At 34.7% G+C, this 17,780-nt stretch overlaps 1 protein-coding gene across 2 annotated transcripts; it reads left to right on the top strand.

The window, feature by feature from the left end:
* Nucleotides 1–3,116: 3,116 nt before the first annotated feature.
* LOC123538745 (uncharacterized) lies at nt 3,117–14,728 on the top strand. 2 transcript variants are annotated; one of them, XM_053529991.1, is made up of 3 exons: nt 3,117–3,276; nt 9,428–9,478; nt 10,328–14,728. In XM_053529991.1, exons 1-3 carry the CDS (start codon nt 3,213–3,215, stop codon nt 11,038–11,040), a joined length of 828 nt encoding a protein of 275 aa, XP_053385966.1. In that variant the 5' UTR covers nt 3,117–3,212; the 3' UTR covers nt 11,041–14,728. The 2 variants fall into 2 exon arrangements, with proteins under 2 accessions (XP_053385966.1, XP_045178982.2); XM_045323047.2 differs by lacking the exon at nt 9,428–9,478.
* Nucleotides 14,729–17,780: the final 3,052 nt, after the last annotated feature.

Raw genomic sequence — 17,780 nt, 5'->3', positions numbered from 1 at the left:
TGCATACATTTTTCGTATTATCACTTGTACCTCTCTGGCTTATCATATTTAATGGCCACTAGCGATTCGACCTTAAGCACCAATGAAATTTTACGTCAAAATTTCAGCATTAAAAAAACAAAGTTAACTTTTAAAGCGGAAACTGTAACTCCTTAACTCAACATCTTTATTAGTTTGTTTGCAAGCGTATTTATATTCGTCACCGAAAAACCATATGGGCAATTCCCCAAGAAGGCTTTCTAGTTTTAAATTTGGAGGATAGTGCAAGGTGGTGATTACGCTCCAATTCTAGAAGCTTTCCTGGTTCTTTGGCGTGTCAGGTATAAACACTGTAATCTTATCCCATAACTAGTTATTTTAGTTCGAGAAGCGGGGACTCGAACTCACGATCCTTTGTTACATAGTCAGACTGTGTTTCCACTGGACCACTGGACCATTGCGTCAGATGCAAGTATTCTAAACATGTGTGCAAAACTTGTGATTAACAGGAGGATATTTGACAGTTCCAAACAAGCATTGTATGACTTACATTGGTTGCCGGTGAAAGCAAGGAGTGAGTTGAAGATTCTTTCTTTAATGTGTAGCTGTCACATTGGCGGAGCACCTATGTATTTAACAGAATTGCTTACATACCATGTTCCTAGTGGACAAGGTTTACGATCGTCAGAAAATTCTGAATGGCGTTATGTTGTTCCATGCAACAAGTGCAAAACATTTAATGATAGTGGTTTCTGTACTATTGGTCCAAAACTGTGGAATGAACCGTCGTTATCATTGCGTGAAAGTGAACCACTTGATATATTCAAACAATATCTTAAGACGCTGTATTTTAGAGACTTCATTGCATTTTAAAATGTTTTTGATAATTGTTTTATATGCGATAGCAGCAGGTGTTAGCTTTTAAATTTTTGTGAGTTTTTAATTTTCATCATTTATATTTGTAAGGTTTGTTGAATTAAATGTACAACGCTGTCTAGTATGTCATTGTATAAAGATAGGCGTTTTATCAAATTAGTCAGGTTCAGTTTAATTTAATCAGTTTCAGTTAATCAGTTTTAGTTTCAGTTCTTACGTGTCGGTTGTGTCATTGGGTAAAAATGTATGTGTGTTTTAAGTTGAAATATATCATTTATATCCGGGTGACTTTGAACGCTTGAATAACACGTCCCAATTAACATTTCCGTAACAAGATTATTTTCTGCACTTTTTCTGTTAATTTGAGACAATATAGTTTATATATAGTAGATCACTTACTCAACGAACCCCTATTTGATAACAATAGAAACTTTTTAAATTTTCAAAAAATCTTGACTAGCTTTGAATTTATCGTCAAAACGGTTATCATAGGCTATATTACACAGTAAATTTCAGCCATGTTAGACAATGTAAAGTTTCAAAATTCAATTTGGCTTTATTTATATAACTTTCAGGATGTCTTGCATGTAATTTGGAAGAAACCGATATTTTTTCAAGGAAGGAATACATTTTAGTCATGAAATTGACATCAAACAACCCCTAGACATATTTAGAATGACTTACACCTGAATACTGCAAAACAAAGGCAGTAGTCTGGAGAGGAAAGGTTGTGACATGCTTAAGGGTTGGTTGAACGGTGGACGTTTGGAAAGTTAAACTTTATTTACCTTAATTTGTATAAAACTTACCTATCATCATATGGCAAAAGCAATTTTTGCATTTGAGTATGCTGAAGTAAATCACCATTAAATTATCGAAACTTGTATTAATATTCAATACATACCCAACAGGCTAAAGAATATACGAGAATGCTCCTTTATTGCAGTTTTACAAAAGTAGCTTTTTTTGGCCAGTTTCGATACATTCTATTTTAGGCCTCACCAAATTAAAAAGTTGTTCATCGGATTTGCCGCTCGTATATTTTCAGAAACACAAAAAAAAATTTTTTTTTGTTTTTGGCTTGCGCTCGCCCCATTGAAAAAAATCGATCCAAATTTTTTTGGTGCGCTACATTTTACGGACGTAAAAGTGTATAAATGCTTAAAATTCCAGTCCCAGATTGTTCTCAAATGGATTTTAATCAAAATAATAAATACATACTACGTCACATCGTCTACACTTATATTTAGTTGGATTAAAGTTATTTCCCCTTTATGCAGTTACGCCATTTTCTTCAAATGTTTACCAAATTTCATTCTCCAAAAATCGATTTATTTCATTGAAATCTAGATGAAGAAAAGCGTACTAATTTGTTTGATAACATCAATCTACATTATTTTGGTAAGGGTAAATACTTATTGATGCATGTCACTTATCTGTTTTCTGTTTTTTTCATGTCAAAATGATCAGCATTTGCATACGAAAGTTGGTGGGGTAAGGAATTTACATTACGAGTTGTTTTCAGAACAGTTTTGATTTTCAAATTTTCCAGTCGTTTAGTGGACTAATGTTTATGCACGTTAATCTCCATTTCAGACTTTAATTGAGACTTTGTTTCAACAAATTTAATATGTTATGAAAGTTTAAAGTTAGAAAAAGAGCTGTACATAAGATATCATGCTCGACTTTTCTGAATCAGAGCTTTGCCAGTAAAAGGGGCATAATAGTCAGAAGCTATTAAAGTACAGAGCTATTGGTCATTATATAAAACTTAATTAAAAACATTCTGTGTTAAAAAGGGGCATAACTCTGTCTAGATTCAGAATAAAGAGTATTGTTTCTCCTGGTGTAGACTTTGACAGTAAATAACTGTTCTAAGTTTCAAATCAGAAGCTTTAATAGATCTAGTAACACTCACATAGATATATGATGTATCAAAAACTGTGTAAAGTTAGCTAAGAATGCTACATTTTCATAGCAGTAAATATTCAATCCCTGGGGACTTATTTTTTAATTTAAAAGGGCTATACATTCTATTTTAAGGTTTTTATTAGTCAGTCGAGAAACAAATGAAGACAAATATATTTCTTCGCTCTTCGCTCGCTCCTGATTTTCTCAAAAACCAAAAAAAATATTTAAATTATTTTTTCGCTCGCCGCCTCAAATTTTTCAGAAAAAAATCCGATGAACAACTTATCAATTTGGTGTGGCCTTAGGTAGTGAATAACGCCTATTATTAGCCATGATGATAATATCCCAGTGCATCGTGCAGACGTGTTGAAGTAATGTAAATGCCCTCCTATTAAACGCGATAGTTCACTTTTTGCTAATTTCTTGTTGTGCTCTATGAGTAAAAAATGTTATCTCGGTCGCTGATTGCAGTGTGCATTCTGTTGTGTGATGTTGGATTTGTGAGAACTGGTAAAATTTACATTACTTCTCAGTTCATATCATATGTAGGAAGAGATGATTTTTTTAAAGTGGATTGTATTACACTGAGCTGCCAATGTGGCGTTGGTTTTCTTGTTCTGTCAGTGAAAAGATATTGAATTTCGCTGATCAGTTAATATCATATTCTCTTATATTGATATGTTCTGTGTGATAACCGGCTCAGTAATGAACTCAGCTAAGGTTAGGTTTATTTAAACGGACAGCATCATGAGCATATACTTATTTAAGTTGTTTCACTGGTGTGCTTCTGACATTTTTATTTAGCGGCTAAATTATCATAAAGGAAAAAGCAACAACACAAATGATAAAAAAGAGAAGGGGTTTAAGAAACATGTTTCAAGTCATAATTCAGACATGAGATACAGTTCTTTTGAAGCAATAGAGATCAATAATGTATATAGAATGAAAAATGTTGTGCTTGGAAATATAGAAGACCAGATTTTACAATTTAAATGTAATGCTGGATTTAAATAATTAGTTAAAAGGACTTGTTGTACGTTTTTGCCTTGTCATTTACACGAAAGTTGTCAAGCATGAAGCATATCAATGAATATTTATTTCGAATCAAATAAACCTGATTGCCTGTAATATTTTTCCAGAATATGTTTTTTTGACAAGCTATATTGATTTATTCTTGTTGTTGCTGTTTCTCTTTCCAACTATGAAATTTATTTTATTAGAACTGGTACCAAAATCGTTGGAATACATTTTCTTCCAATTCCATGACACTATTTGTTATTCATAAAGGCTTTGGTTAATAAAGCTATTTTCTGTTCTTTTCTGCTAGACACACCTTGTTGAAATAGTATTATAAGATTAAGCAGTTTGTGTGAAATTATGCTATAATGAGTTGGACACCTAGCTTTTAGTTTTCTTTTGATATTTCCAACAGTTTTAATATTTCATAACTTAAGTGTATGTTTCTCCTTTATTCTCTTAAACTTGAATGCCTTTTTTATTGAGTACAGATTATAGTCAGGTGGTCTTAGCGATAAAAGTGCCCTAGAAATCATCCAATGAGGGCTGGTATGTTAATGCCCGGATGAAGCTTGAACCTTCTCGATTACTTTGATAGTTGTCTAAAAAAATATAACAATGTTTCATGTAAATTAGAGGGGTCAAAAGATCATGCTATGAAATTTTCTGTGTAACTTCTATTTTAATGATTATGTACTCGCATCTTTTCTTGAAAATTGTACACCAGATGTATTATCAAACTATTTTTGGTCATTTAGAGTTTATGCAAAGCTAAAATAGAACATGTGAAATAGAAAAAATGACTAAAATAAAGGGTCTAAGGTCATGAAATTTATCTCTTCGTTGAGACAATGTCAGTTTATAAATACTATCAATACGATATCTACAAGTGATAATGAAATTTATTCAAACTTCATACAAAGAAGAACTCCAATACCATCCAATCGATTTTGTTGAAATTTCACACAGTTATCAAGACCATTGAAGAAGACTGCAGTGTATAAAAATCATGAGTCTATCTAGCTCACTTTTTGAATTATCTTTCTTTATAGAATTTAATTATCTGAGCCTTCTTCTTCTTCTTCTTCGTTCGCAACAACATTGTCAGACCAATAGCCTCGATGAAACTTTGTGGTTTGCCGCAGATCCTCATTGCCTCCATGCAGTTTCTGGCGGATTGAGGTATCTATCGGCCAAGTCGCAGCTCGCTCCTGGTCATTCTTTTGACATCTCTGAAATATATGCTCCGTAGTCTGATCTTCCTCACCACATGGACAAGTTGGTGAAGGTGCCAGTCTGTATTTCTTGTACATGTGATCATTGAGCTTGTTGTGCCCTGAGCGAAGCCTGACCAGCAACACTTGTTCAGACCGATCGAGGAGATGGAAAGCATCTTCCACTATCCTTGGTCTCGTTAGTGCCTTGATGATGGTGACTTTCTCCTTGTAGCTTACAGGTGTTGCTGGTTGTTCGGACTGAGCTCCTAGCTTAGCCAGTGGGTCTGCTTCTTCGTTGCCTGCAAGTACACAATGGGATGGAATCCACTGAAGTGCTACTTTGCAAGTTATACTCAGGCTCTGCATTCTCCTGGCTAGCTTCGGAGCTTTATTGTTGATCAGAGCTTCCATGACAGACAGTGCATCTGTGAGAAAGACGACTGACGATCTTTCTTCTGCCTAGTCTTCAACCATTGAGACGGCCTTTATGAGTGTTTCAGACTCCGCCTTGTAATTGCTGCAGTGTTTTCCTGTTGCTGCATGTAGCGTTTCTTGCCAGATGGGTATTGAATGAAAACTCCTGCTCCTCAATCTTTAATGGCGCATGTTGCTGATCCATCTGTATAAACATGAGCCCATATTTCCGGAGGATAGTCTTCATTGATCATAGCCAGTGTGATGCTCTTCCGAATACCTGAGCCATAACGTTAAATACTAAATGAAACTAATGTGTTAAATTGTTTACCCGTTTTAAATATCAGCAAAAAAGCCATTCCATTTAAATGAATGAGAGAGAGAGAGAGAGAGGGAGAGAGAGGGAGAGAGAGAGAGAGGAAACTATGCTGGCAAATGACATACTACTAAAAGCATTTTATATTGGCATTACTTTCTATTCAGTCCTCAAAAAGTTTCTGGTAACCTGCTTATTAATAAGCAAAGGATAGTTCAATTAAATAGAAAATATTTCAACAGATGGACACAATCAATAGACACAGGGATTGATAATTACTGTATTATGTACATATTTAAACACACATCAGTTGTTCGACCTCAGCGATCTGTTATTAGCCCCCTTCTGGTTGAAAACAAGTTTCGGGGACTATAGGAATGCGCTTTTCCATCCGTCATTCCGTCATTCCGCCCGTCCGTCTGTCTGCCCGTCCGCAATTTAGTGTCCGGTCCATGACTCTGTCATTCATCAAGGGATTTTAATATTACTTGGCACAAATGTTTCCCATGATGAGACGACATGTCATGCGCAAAACCCGGAACCCTGGCTCAAAGATCAAGGTCACAATTGGAGATCAAAGGGCAACAGGGCTATTTACCTGTCCGGTCCATAACTATGCCATTCATGAAGGGGTTTTAATATTACTTGGCACAAATGTAACTCATAATAAGACAATGTTCACAACTTTCAGACACCTAGCTCAAAGGTCAAGGTCAAACTTGGCAGTCATATGTCAACATGGCATGAGCAGAGTCTGTTTCGCGTCCGGTCTATACCTCTGTCATTCTTCAAGGGATTTTAATATTACTTGGCAAAAATGTTTCTCATAACGAGACGACGTGTCATGCGCAAAACCTGGACCCCTAGCTTAAAGGTCAAGGTCACAATTGGAGGTCAAATGTCAACAGGATTTTTCCCTGTCCAGTCCATAACTCTGCCATCCATGAAGGGATTTTAATATTACTTGCACAAATGTACCTCATAATTGGACAATATGCCATGCACAACTTTCAGACCCCTAGCTTAAAGGTCAAGGTCACACTTGGTAGTCAAATGTTAACATGGCATGAACAGGATCTGTTTCGTGTCCTGTCCAGAACTCTGTTATCCATCAAGGGATAACAAATATACAATATTACTTGGCATTACTGTTCCCCATGATAAGATGGCGTGTAATGGTAACACCCAGAAGCCTAGCGTTTAGGTCAAGGTCACACTTGGAGATCAAAGGTCAATAGAATTCTTTCCTATTCGGTCTATAACTTTGTCATGCAAAACAGGATTTAAATATCAGTTGACACAACATTCCCCTGAATGGGACAAAGTGTCATAAGCAAATCCCGGGCCTTTAGCTAACAGGTCAAGGTCACACTTGGAAGTCAAAGGCCAAAAGGGCTTTTTTTCCTGTCAGGTCTGTTACTCAACAATCCTTTAAGGGATTTTAATATTACTTGGTACAAATGTTCAACACCATGAAGCAGAGTACCATGCGCAAGAACCAGGTCCCTAGATCAAAGGTCAAGGTAACACTTAGAGGTCAAAGGTCAGATGCAAGAATAACTTTGTCCGGAGCATTTCATCTTCATGTATGGAGGGATTTTGATGTATATGTTCACAACCATAAGACGGAGTGTCATGCGCAATAACCTGGTCCTTAGGTCTTAGGTCAAGGTCGCACTTTGAGGGCAAAGGTCAAATTCAAAAATGTCTTTGTTCGGAGCATTTCTTCTTCATGCATGTAGGAATTTCGATGTAACTTGGCACAAATGTTCCCCACCACGAAACACCCTCATTTTTAGAATTACTTCCCTTTGTTTTTACTATAAATAGCTAATATTATAACTTTTTTATAACTGGCCGTAGGGAAAAATTGAGACCACTTTACTGTGGTACGACATGCATGTTACATCCAATTTTTAGTTGTATTTTGACCTATCTCTCTTACAAAGAGTTTTGTGTGGACTTATATTATATAGAATTTTTTTATTAGGATTAACTTTCCTTTGTTGTTAATATAAAAACTTATATTATAACTTTTTTTTTAATTATTTGTCAAAAAAGTCCATATGAAAATACAGGTGCTAGTGTAAAGAAATTTGTTATGACAGGTGTATATTGTGACAATCAGGCACTCTCGTTTATATATATAGACTGCAGGTTTTTGTGTATGCAAATTTTAATCTAAGTGTTTTGTTATAACATATTGTATATATAGTACAATATTGTTTAGACATCATTGACGGATATTAGTTCATTATGTTATACTGCAGTAGAGAAAATTATGTGCTTTCCAGTTGGGTACTTCGTATTGCATGGCTATACTTCATTCACTTGTTGTTATAGGAAATTGGGTTCCTTATATATGTCAGCATGCTTCCACGGTAAAATATGTACCGATACTTACGCTATTTGCGTTTATAATTGAAACAATGTACTACATAACACAGGTGTTATTCGATTTCTTTTATATTTGTTAGTTCTTATTACAGGTTACTTTCATTTCACATAATTTTAATGCCCCCGCCCGCAACTTACCAAACATTGATTGCATAATGGAGTAGTTTGAACATGGTAGAAAAGAAAACAATAACACCCAATGTGATTTATTAATCAAATTAACCCATCTGATCTCATTTTGAAGTATATACTACAGTTTAGTTCTGACTGTAAAATTCACTACATTTCTGCTCTTAGAAAAATATTTTAAAGTTTTCAAAAAATATACATCTGACATATTTATAAAAACGGGACTCTATTTGCAAGGCCGGAGTAAACGATGCAGATAACGTCAGAGTGAAGTGAACTTTATTACTTAGATACCTTGACGGTAATGGAGCGGTGGCACTATGGTGATGGAACGAAGACAGGATGATACATGCGTGATATCACAATGGTGATGGATCAATGCTAGTTTGCGTAATATAGTCATAACTCCACGACCATCGTATTAGCGTACAATCATAATCATGCTGTCTTTTTATCGCTCCATCACTTGGTCACCATCGTGTCATCGTCTTCCTGTCTGACATGCGAAAAGGAAAGTAAACAATTGAAGAGATCATTGTATTATTAACACAATAAACACATTACTACGGTGTCCCATTACGGCAGTAGCCTCCTCTCTGATAGTGGCCGTGCTCGAAGCACGAAATCATGACAGCGGCGCGCGAAACTACGATGACGAAGTTTCAGATCATGACTCCGAAGCGCAAAACTATTTCGCAATTTGCCATCCTGATCATGCGCTTCGCAATCGGGGTCTTGCTCTTGGCGCGTATTGCATCGCTTACACTAGCAATACGTATAGCGCGAGATAACTACGACGAATTATTTCACGCTAAGCAATTGTGATCTTGCGCTTCGCATATCGCCTTCGGATGAACAAAGTGCGAACTCACGATGGTGAAACGTTAATTCACGATGACGAAGCGCAAAATCTTAAAATTTCATAATTTTACGCTTCACCATCGTGTTCTTGGGCTTCGCCATCGTGGTTTTGCGCTTCGCAGTTATGATCTCGAACAACGCGCATTGCTACAGAAAGTGATGTATAAACTGCAAAGCGCTAAGCCAAGACGGAGAAGTGCGAGATTGCGATGGTAAAACCATAGTTATTTCGCGCTTAAAACACGGCCACTATTAGAGAGGAAGCGATTGCCCTAACGGAACACCGTACATTAGAGTCTTTATTTTTTAGCTCGAGTTGGTTATGCGCAAAGAATCTCAGATGAGTTTGGTAACTATTTAGGTCAGTTCAGTAGTATTGAACTATGTTTTTAAACCAACAAAAAGGGATTAAATTACACAATAGCCAAAATAACTAGTCTTGTTAGCAGAGTTCTGGTTCTCTTATTTCATTTAATACTAGAGACTCATCGTGCATGTTAGTTTAAAGGCACTGTCTTCCAGATAGTACGGCAACCAAAATAATAAATGTATTTTTTTAGAAAATTATTGCTATATTTACTATGGAGTCTTTCAAAGTTAGTTACTTACATATGGAAATACATAAAAACTAGTTGCTGTTACTTATTTTTTCATTCAATAATTGAAAAACGTGTGTAGCGGGGTACAGGCGGTAAACCGCCTTAATTATAAAAATTATAATCAACGATTGTAAAGTTCGAATTCCTCCGTCGTCCGTGCTCAAAATCTTTCTTGCCGTGGCAACCCGAAGATGATGGTGCGATAACCCGATGTTGACAGAGCAATAGCAGAAAGAAATTATGTAAACTAATATCAGGCCTTCATCATTATGTTGTTGCTGCATTGTTCTATCACTAACGTATCATCGCGATATCGCGTCTTCGTCTTCGTGTCTTCGCCCCATTATCATCGTGTCAACGCTTTATCACTATCGTCCTATCTTACTGTCGTGTCTTAACCTTCGTATCATCGCACTAAATCGATAGCGTAACATCTGGTATTTCGTTTTGCTTCTTATCTTTAATACTATAGAATAAATGCATTCCAATAGCACGGTAGCTTAGTAATAAGTTGTTTCATGGAATGAAAAACATTATAAAATATGCATTAGAACATTTTTCTAATAAAACGGATTCCGTGTCTTAGAAATAACACCAATATATTTTTACAGATTCAGAGGAGGACGGTTATTCAGGTGAAGTAAAGCGTTTATTTGGGGACACTTTTTACAAAGATGTTAACGGTATAAATAAAGCAAAACTAAAAATGGATAAATTTAGCAGCGAAAACTGGGACAAAAAATACGCAATTGCTATCATAAACTTATACACACAAGGGGGAAATTTCTATCGCACTCTGAACGAACAAATGAGAAATAACTATCCAGTAGACACGCATTATTGGAGAAAAGCCGGCGACTTGATTAACAGAGGCCTCGACATTCTTGGACAAAAAGTTTATGACAAAGTATATAGGGGATGCCCTAATGCTACACGTCCAATTGCGGGAAAGGAATATCGTTTTAATCAGGTTACAAGTACCAGTCTTGATAAAACTATAGCCGAAAATTTTGTCAAATGTGGATTTCTGTTTACGATAGAAGACGTGTACGGAGTGAATGTTGAAAACTACTCGGCTTTGCCTCATGAGCGTGAAAAGATTATTAAATCTACAAATGTATTTCTGATAAAGAAAGGTCCAGTGAAGGAAAGTATATTTTATGATGTTTACTACCTGGACGGGCAATCAAGTGTTCACTGCAACATCAGAAAGAAACGAGATGTTAATGGAGATAACAATGCTTGCGTAAGTGGCGCCCACAAAACAGGTACAGAAACCGTATCTATCTGGACTGTCGTGGTGGTGTTGGTTCTGTTGTTTTGATAAAGTAATGAACAGACATAATCAATGAACGCAAAGTACAGATTTTGTATCATATTCTTTAAGCTATTTGTTCCATGTCATAGTCGACACAGTATTGAACATCACTTAGTAAGTTTGTAATATGATTAACTGAATCTTGTTTTTTATTTTTATCTGTTTTTGCTATAATCCACATGTTCATGTACTTTTAGAGGTTCTGTTTTAGTTAAGTCCTATTTTATTACCATACATAACATTACAACATTAAAGTTATAAATTAACACGAAATGATAAAATTAAGCAAAAGGTGTTGGAAAATCAAAGTTTTCTTCAATAAAAAGAAAATGTATTTTATATAAAAACAGCTTTTGCTGAATACAGATTTCTAAGGAGTGTTAGTATTTATATATATATATTGAATTGTTTAATTAGAGTATAAAAATGTGGCAGAATGCCACTTTAAACAACTATGAACTATCTAGAAGAGATTGTTATGAATAAGTCTTACATAATTAATTTGAAATAGCTTGTAGTATGTTGCCGTTTGTAAAATGATATTTCTGAACTTGATAAAAAATCTGAAAATATACCTTACTGCTGGTGCAAATATAACTTAATCCAGCCGTTAATGTGAAACTATATTTGTCGAATTTCTAGACTGATATATTTCGAAAATACATTTTTTTTTATAAACTTTAAACGATTATCGAACATTTTAACTATTTTTCGTAATGCTTTATTTGCTTTTATGCACACACACAAAAACACCAAACCTGATTCAAACATGTATCACATATAGTTTTGAGAGATAGCTTAAAATAAAACAGGACAAATATGTCATAAAGTTACTGTTTAATAAGATCAATACGTTAATGAAAATTATTGACTTACCGCTAGTATAGATAGATAAATGACTCGTACTTGCAAAGACAAATACCAAACAAAATTTTATTGTTTTACAATCAGATTGATAATCGAGTTTTACATGCGATTTTATGAAGTACAAGCACAGTTGTAGATATAAGCCTTATACCTTTTCAAATACAGTAAAATGACACTCATGTATTGTTTATCTTTGACATTTATTCAATATGAATATGACGTTTCAGTTTAAGTATGGAAATGTATTCTTTTATACATCAACGCAGTTGTAGTTTGTATATGTGTGTACATGTATTTAATTGTAGGGCATAAGTCTCGTCACTTCGTTACAGGCAACGCAGAGAAAAAAACAACAATAATGTTTTAAACTGAAAAGGAAGAAAGTCTTGCAGGCGAATGTTTCTATTTGATTTGCTTAAGAAAATTTTTGGAAGATAGGAACTGCATATGTCATATAGAAATACAAACAAGTATTTGGCACAAAACCACACCTATTACTGTTTCAAAGAATTGCAAGTATTTATTCATAGCCTCCTCGTTTATACATTTGTCCGTATTGTACATTGATCCGTCTTTGTGTCAAAGTGTTGAACATTGATCCGTCTTTGTGTCAAAGTTAGTTTGACCTATACTTTTGATTATATTACCACCACCATTTATTATGTTGGAATCCACACGAGCAATAACCCAACATTGTTTTAACGAAAGATTTTAATTCGTTTCAACGAAGTGTTATTTCATTAAAATAAAAATCTAGATCTGTTATGACAAAATTTTAGTGAATTATGCATTCTTTGTTCGTTAAAAAGAAATCTTTTTTTTGTATTAAATCAGGTTATTCAATTTATCAAATGAAAAAAAATCTTTTCTTTTCACCACGTATTAGTAGTTCTCTACCAAATTTGTTCAAGCTGGGTCTTTCGGACAAAATTTTGAGTCTTTATTATAAAGTTACGAACTTAAATAAATCCTCTTGGGGTAAGACAAAATACACATAAGCATATATTGGTAGTACCCGAAAATTTTTATTCAAGCTTGGACCTCCTAAAAGCTCCCGGAAGTTGTATTAAGTTAGCTCGATAGTTTTTCTGTCTGAAATACATCGTGTCTCAGCTATACGACTCACCATACAAATTTTAAGCATAATGGTAAGTGTCACGCGCAGGTGTCAGGCCTATACCTCTAGCGTCAATTTCAAAGGCATTTTGATTTAATCTTAGTGAGTCAGCAATTAATTGGCGTCCAATGAAACCTTTCGCAAATATTATGCTTGATGAGAGATATGTCGCGCACACGAGTCAGGTCAGAGGTCTATGTCACAGGAAAATGATATCTGAAAATTATATTTTGTTTAATAGCACTTTTTTTTTATTTTAGTCCAAACAAAAATCCGCCATTTAGTTTAATCTAATATAAATTTGACACAATGGGACGGACCGATTTCTAATGTTGGTAATGTTGTTGTGGTTTAACCCTTTTGTATTATCACACCATTGCAAAGTTACCGAATGTATTTTTATGTATGTACTGTAGTATGTACTGTTGATTTGCTGTTGTATATATATGCATCTAAATATTAATGTCTTAATGTATATTATCTATATATGTCTTGTGTGATATTAACAATAATTTATGATTACTCAAGGCAAATGGTAGTTTGGTTTGGGGATGGTGGGGGAGGGGGAACAAACTCTTTAAAATTCTACTTGAGGACTTCCGATGAGTTAGCTCCGTTAGATTATCAATTCTTAAAGCAAAATATGTCACTCGTAACTGAAGAAAGTTCGTTTGTAATAAATTTTTAGCCGCCACCGGTAACCTATATGGGCGATTCCTGAAGACTGTTAGTAACATTTCTGTTGAAGGACAGCGCAATATACAACAGAAGCTCCGATTCCAGAAGCATTCCTGGTTCTTGAGCATGTCTGTTGTATTTTGGCACCCACGAACGGGACTCTTACCAAATGTTAATCACATAAATTGTGGAACGGGTTGTCGAACTCTCGACCTTTAAAATGGTATTTTGTGTCGAAAGACGTAGTGACGTATCGTTATTTCAAAATATTGACATAATAGTCATTACTATATAAAATATATCGATGAGTATCAAGTTAGATAATTTCATTTAGAAGGCCATAAATTGATTTAGATACCTATTTTTTTCTCAGTGCAAAAAATAAAGGCAAGAGTTTAGATGCGTAATAATTAAATCAGGGGTACGAAGCACGAGGGTTTTAATTATTGTCATCCGAAAACACTGCCAGTATATCATTTATTGATGAAATATAGGTAATCGTTTAAGGTTTAGCAGTATATCATAAAATAACAGATTTTTTTTAGAAAACGAACAGCACCTTGACACACAACTTATCTGTCCAATACATGCTTTACCGTATCGGAACCATGTACATTATGGTTGTCGTAGGGTGGACAGGGACGGGTAGCAACAATGCCAAAGTAAAGATGAATGAATACTATTCATAGGACAGTGTTGTATAAGACAAACTCACATAAGTTAGAGGTAATGATCTGTACAGAACCATATAGTTTGAAACATTGATTAAAATTTAACTCATTCCATAAATTTCAAATCATTTACACAATCATTTATCCCTATTCGTAAGCTATATAGTTTGTGGAAATTATATTATCATGTCTAATTTATAAGGCCCAAAATAACCATTTGAAAATATATACATTCAGTATAGTCATTCAAAGATCTTCCATAGGGAAGTAGATATAATAATTCATTAAAAATCACTCTTTATTGAATTTTCGGCCACCTGGCCTTTATCAAAACATGAAAAGTCATTGATACAGCTATGTAACATCCATTTTATAATACTTGTTTTGTCTCAATCCAATCTCATTGAGACAAAACAAGTATTATAAAATGGATGTTACATAGCTGTATCAATGACTTTTCATGTTTTGATAAAGGCCAGGTGGCCGAAAATTCAATAAAGAGTGATTTTTAATGAATTATTATATACATTCAGTTTGAAGTGATCATTTTGTTACATTACATTACATTATGAACTGGTTTCATACAATTCCTGTTATAGTATCACTTAAATGTGAAAAACATGCATATTAAACAATGTTACAATGTTTAGTCTAGTCCGGATTTCAATAAATGTGAGAGGTACCTGCAGGTATTTTGTTAGTATCTTGTTCATATGATTTGGGTAAGCGGAGTTCAACAATATATGTATATATAATGTATATATCGGACAAATAATTTTCTATAGGTCACAGTGACAGAAAACAAAATGGTCGCCAAATTAAGGTATTTTAATATAAATATGTAACAGTATCATAATTACTCCAAAATATGTGGGTTTCTTTATCAAAGTAGTTTGTAACATAGAAATAGATTAAATAAACAACAATTTTCAAAGTAAAATAGTTTTTGATTTAAACGTGTGACTTAAGAGGAACAAAAATTAAAACTTCTGTAACATGACATTTTTTGCCAAATTATTATTAAAATAAGGTTGATTATAACTGCAAAGCTATTGTTGTATACAATACTACAATTTTATTTTTGGAATCAGTTTACAGCATAAGCTTAATCCATAAACAGTTTATCATATTATTCTCCGAAGGTAATGTAGACAGAAATATTTGAACCTTATGATATGCTTTCATAGTCCCATTTTTGGCCAAATACTACATCGTTTCTTTCATATTTTTTTTCCTTTAATCATAACTGCATTAACATATAAATCAGCATACTGACCAAATGTTGTGTTTTCTTCTATTTTCAGACAAACGCTTGGCCATCCACAACATATGCAAGTTTTCCTTGTGTGTTTATTTGGTCACTCATCTTAGTGTCTTTGACAAATGCATCTAACAATATGGATTTCTTGCCAGTTTTGCGAGCTAACTTTTTCTTTTAGTAGTTCCTCCATATTAACGTTTCTGTCTGTCTTATGTGCAGTCACTAAACGATGCAAAATTATCGATTTGTTCCTGGCCTAATTGTGGGGCAGAAAATAAAGACTTTTCTACGGTCTCAATGACAATGTCTCTAGTTACTACAGTCAGCAAACAACTTTCACCTTGCAAATGTGAATCAGCCACATTATATCTTTGTAACATATTTAGAACTGATTCATCAGCTTGTTTTTTTTATCCACAGCTTGCCTGCACTATGATGTTTCTTTGTGCACAGGTATTTCTTCCTCATTGATTTTGTGCATACACTCGGTCAGAAGGCTTCTGTGAGACCTCAGGTTGTATAAAAGGCCATCTAGTCAAAGCTGTAGGGGTTCTCGTTACACTAATTATTCATACACCTTTCTTCCCAGTTGAATTCAGCAATTTTTGGCTTTGATCAGGATCCACCTGATTGACTTTCGTGTTTGACTTCGTTACCACAAAGTGTTGTCACTTCTGAATCATTAGGCAGATGATATAGATCCCAAAGACCATCCCTTATAGCTCGTGTGAACAACAGAAGCACTGATGCCATTTTCAGGTGTGTCAACCAGAAGTTAGGAATTTGATCATTCTTAACAAAATTGTCGAAGTGGCCACTAAAGTTGCCATTTTCCCAATTCAGCAACGAGATTGTCAATGCTCTCAGAATACCTCATTTCCATTATTGTCCCCTGTAAGTTGACGTATCTCTCTTCAATGTAATTCAGTAATTGTGGAAGAAACAATGTTCAGAAACCTGTTTTGTTATCTTATGAGCCCCCATTCCCATGTTGTAGTGTTTTCCAGCCAAGATCTGATCTGCGGCTATAGGACCCAAAAATTTGGATTCAATCCATATTTCATGTAAACTATGCCGACCCTTTCATAAGTTTGCCTATTATTTTCAAATAATTCATTGGTATATGTAAACCGCCCATTCTAGGTATAAGCTTGTCCCTTTCTTCAGGTACTGCCCGTTTCAAATCCATATGTTTCAAGTAAAGAGCCTGGTCTACAGTTGTAACTGAAAATGCCTGTCCAAGTTTTTCTGATATATGCATACACTTCTGAAAAACAGTATTTAATGTGTCGATGTCATTTGCTGGTGCTTGTATGATCGGAATGTAGCCAACTTTAATGATATTTGAGACTGGTTGAAAGCTGTCCAGGTCGGATGAATATATGCATCATTCCATGATGAAATGCCATAATTAGAGCTCTTGTTTGTTTTGCTGACCGTATTTTTTATCAATTACACATCAAACAAAACTAATTTGTACACAAGATTGAACCTTCCCAGTCAGAACTTAGACTATATTAGCTTTTGTACAATATCTGTGAAGTGTCTACCCTATTTCGAGCCCCTACGACCGATATATTTATCTTCATATCTGAATGATAACATTACCAAGGATGAATGATGTTAAAACAGTCGAACATTTCATTCAAATAGAAACACTTGTATAAGTTTGTCAGAACTGTCCATATGTACACATGCGTGTGTGCGTGTGCGTGTAATCTTATTCGTAGCTCCCACGGCATCTCTTCCAGAGGACTGTTATTGATCTGATATAGAGGAAAGTGCATGATACATGAAACATTCCAAAAATGCGTACTTATTCGTTAGCGTTCCAAGTGTTAAGCGCCCATACTCGGGACTTTTATTCCAATATTAGTAATTTATATTTTGAGGAGTAGGGTCTTGATCTCATGACTGCGGTTTCTTAGTCAGACAGTGTTGCCACTGGACCACTGCGTCCGCTCTACGTTAATGTCCGATTGACTCAATAAGTATATACTAATTTGCTTTAATTTCGACAAATTTCAGTTAAATACGACCCGCTGACAGCTGGTGTTATATGTTTTTTTACATATAACATTTCCATCCCTCGTCAGATTCTCACACAGTTCCTTCCTCTTTTACACATGAAACAAAACAGACATAACATGTA

This window comes from Mercenaria mercenaria, chromosome 18 (genome assembly GCF_021730395.1).
Source record: "Mercenaria mercenaria strain notata chromosome 18, MADL_Memer_1, whole genome shotgun sequence".
Lineage (NCBI taxonomy): Eukaryota > Metazoa > Mollusca > Bivalvia > Venerida > Veneridae > Mercenaria > Mercenaria mercenaria.
The sequence above is the reverse complement of the archived record's forward strand: the minus strand, read 5'-3'. Positions and strand labels throughout refer to the sequence as shown.

Excerpts from the sequence above, each read along its gene's own strand:
- LOC123538745 (XM_053529991.1), top strand. The coding sequence starts at position 3,213 with ATGTTATCTCGGTCGCTGATTGCAGTGTGCATTCTGTTGTGTGATGTT. Across the intron at positions 3,277-9,427 it reads TGTTGGATTTGTGAGAACTG|CTCGAGTTGGTTATGCGCAA; the intron begins GTAAAATTTACA and ends TTTATTTTTTAG. Across the intron at positions 9,479-10,327 it reads TGAGTTTGGTAACTATTTAG|ATTCAGAGGAGGACGGTTAT; the intron begins GTCAGTTCAGTA and ends ATATTTTTACAG.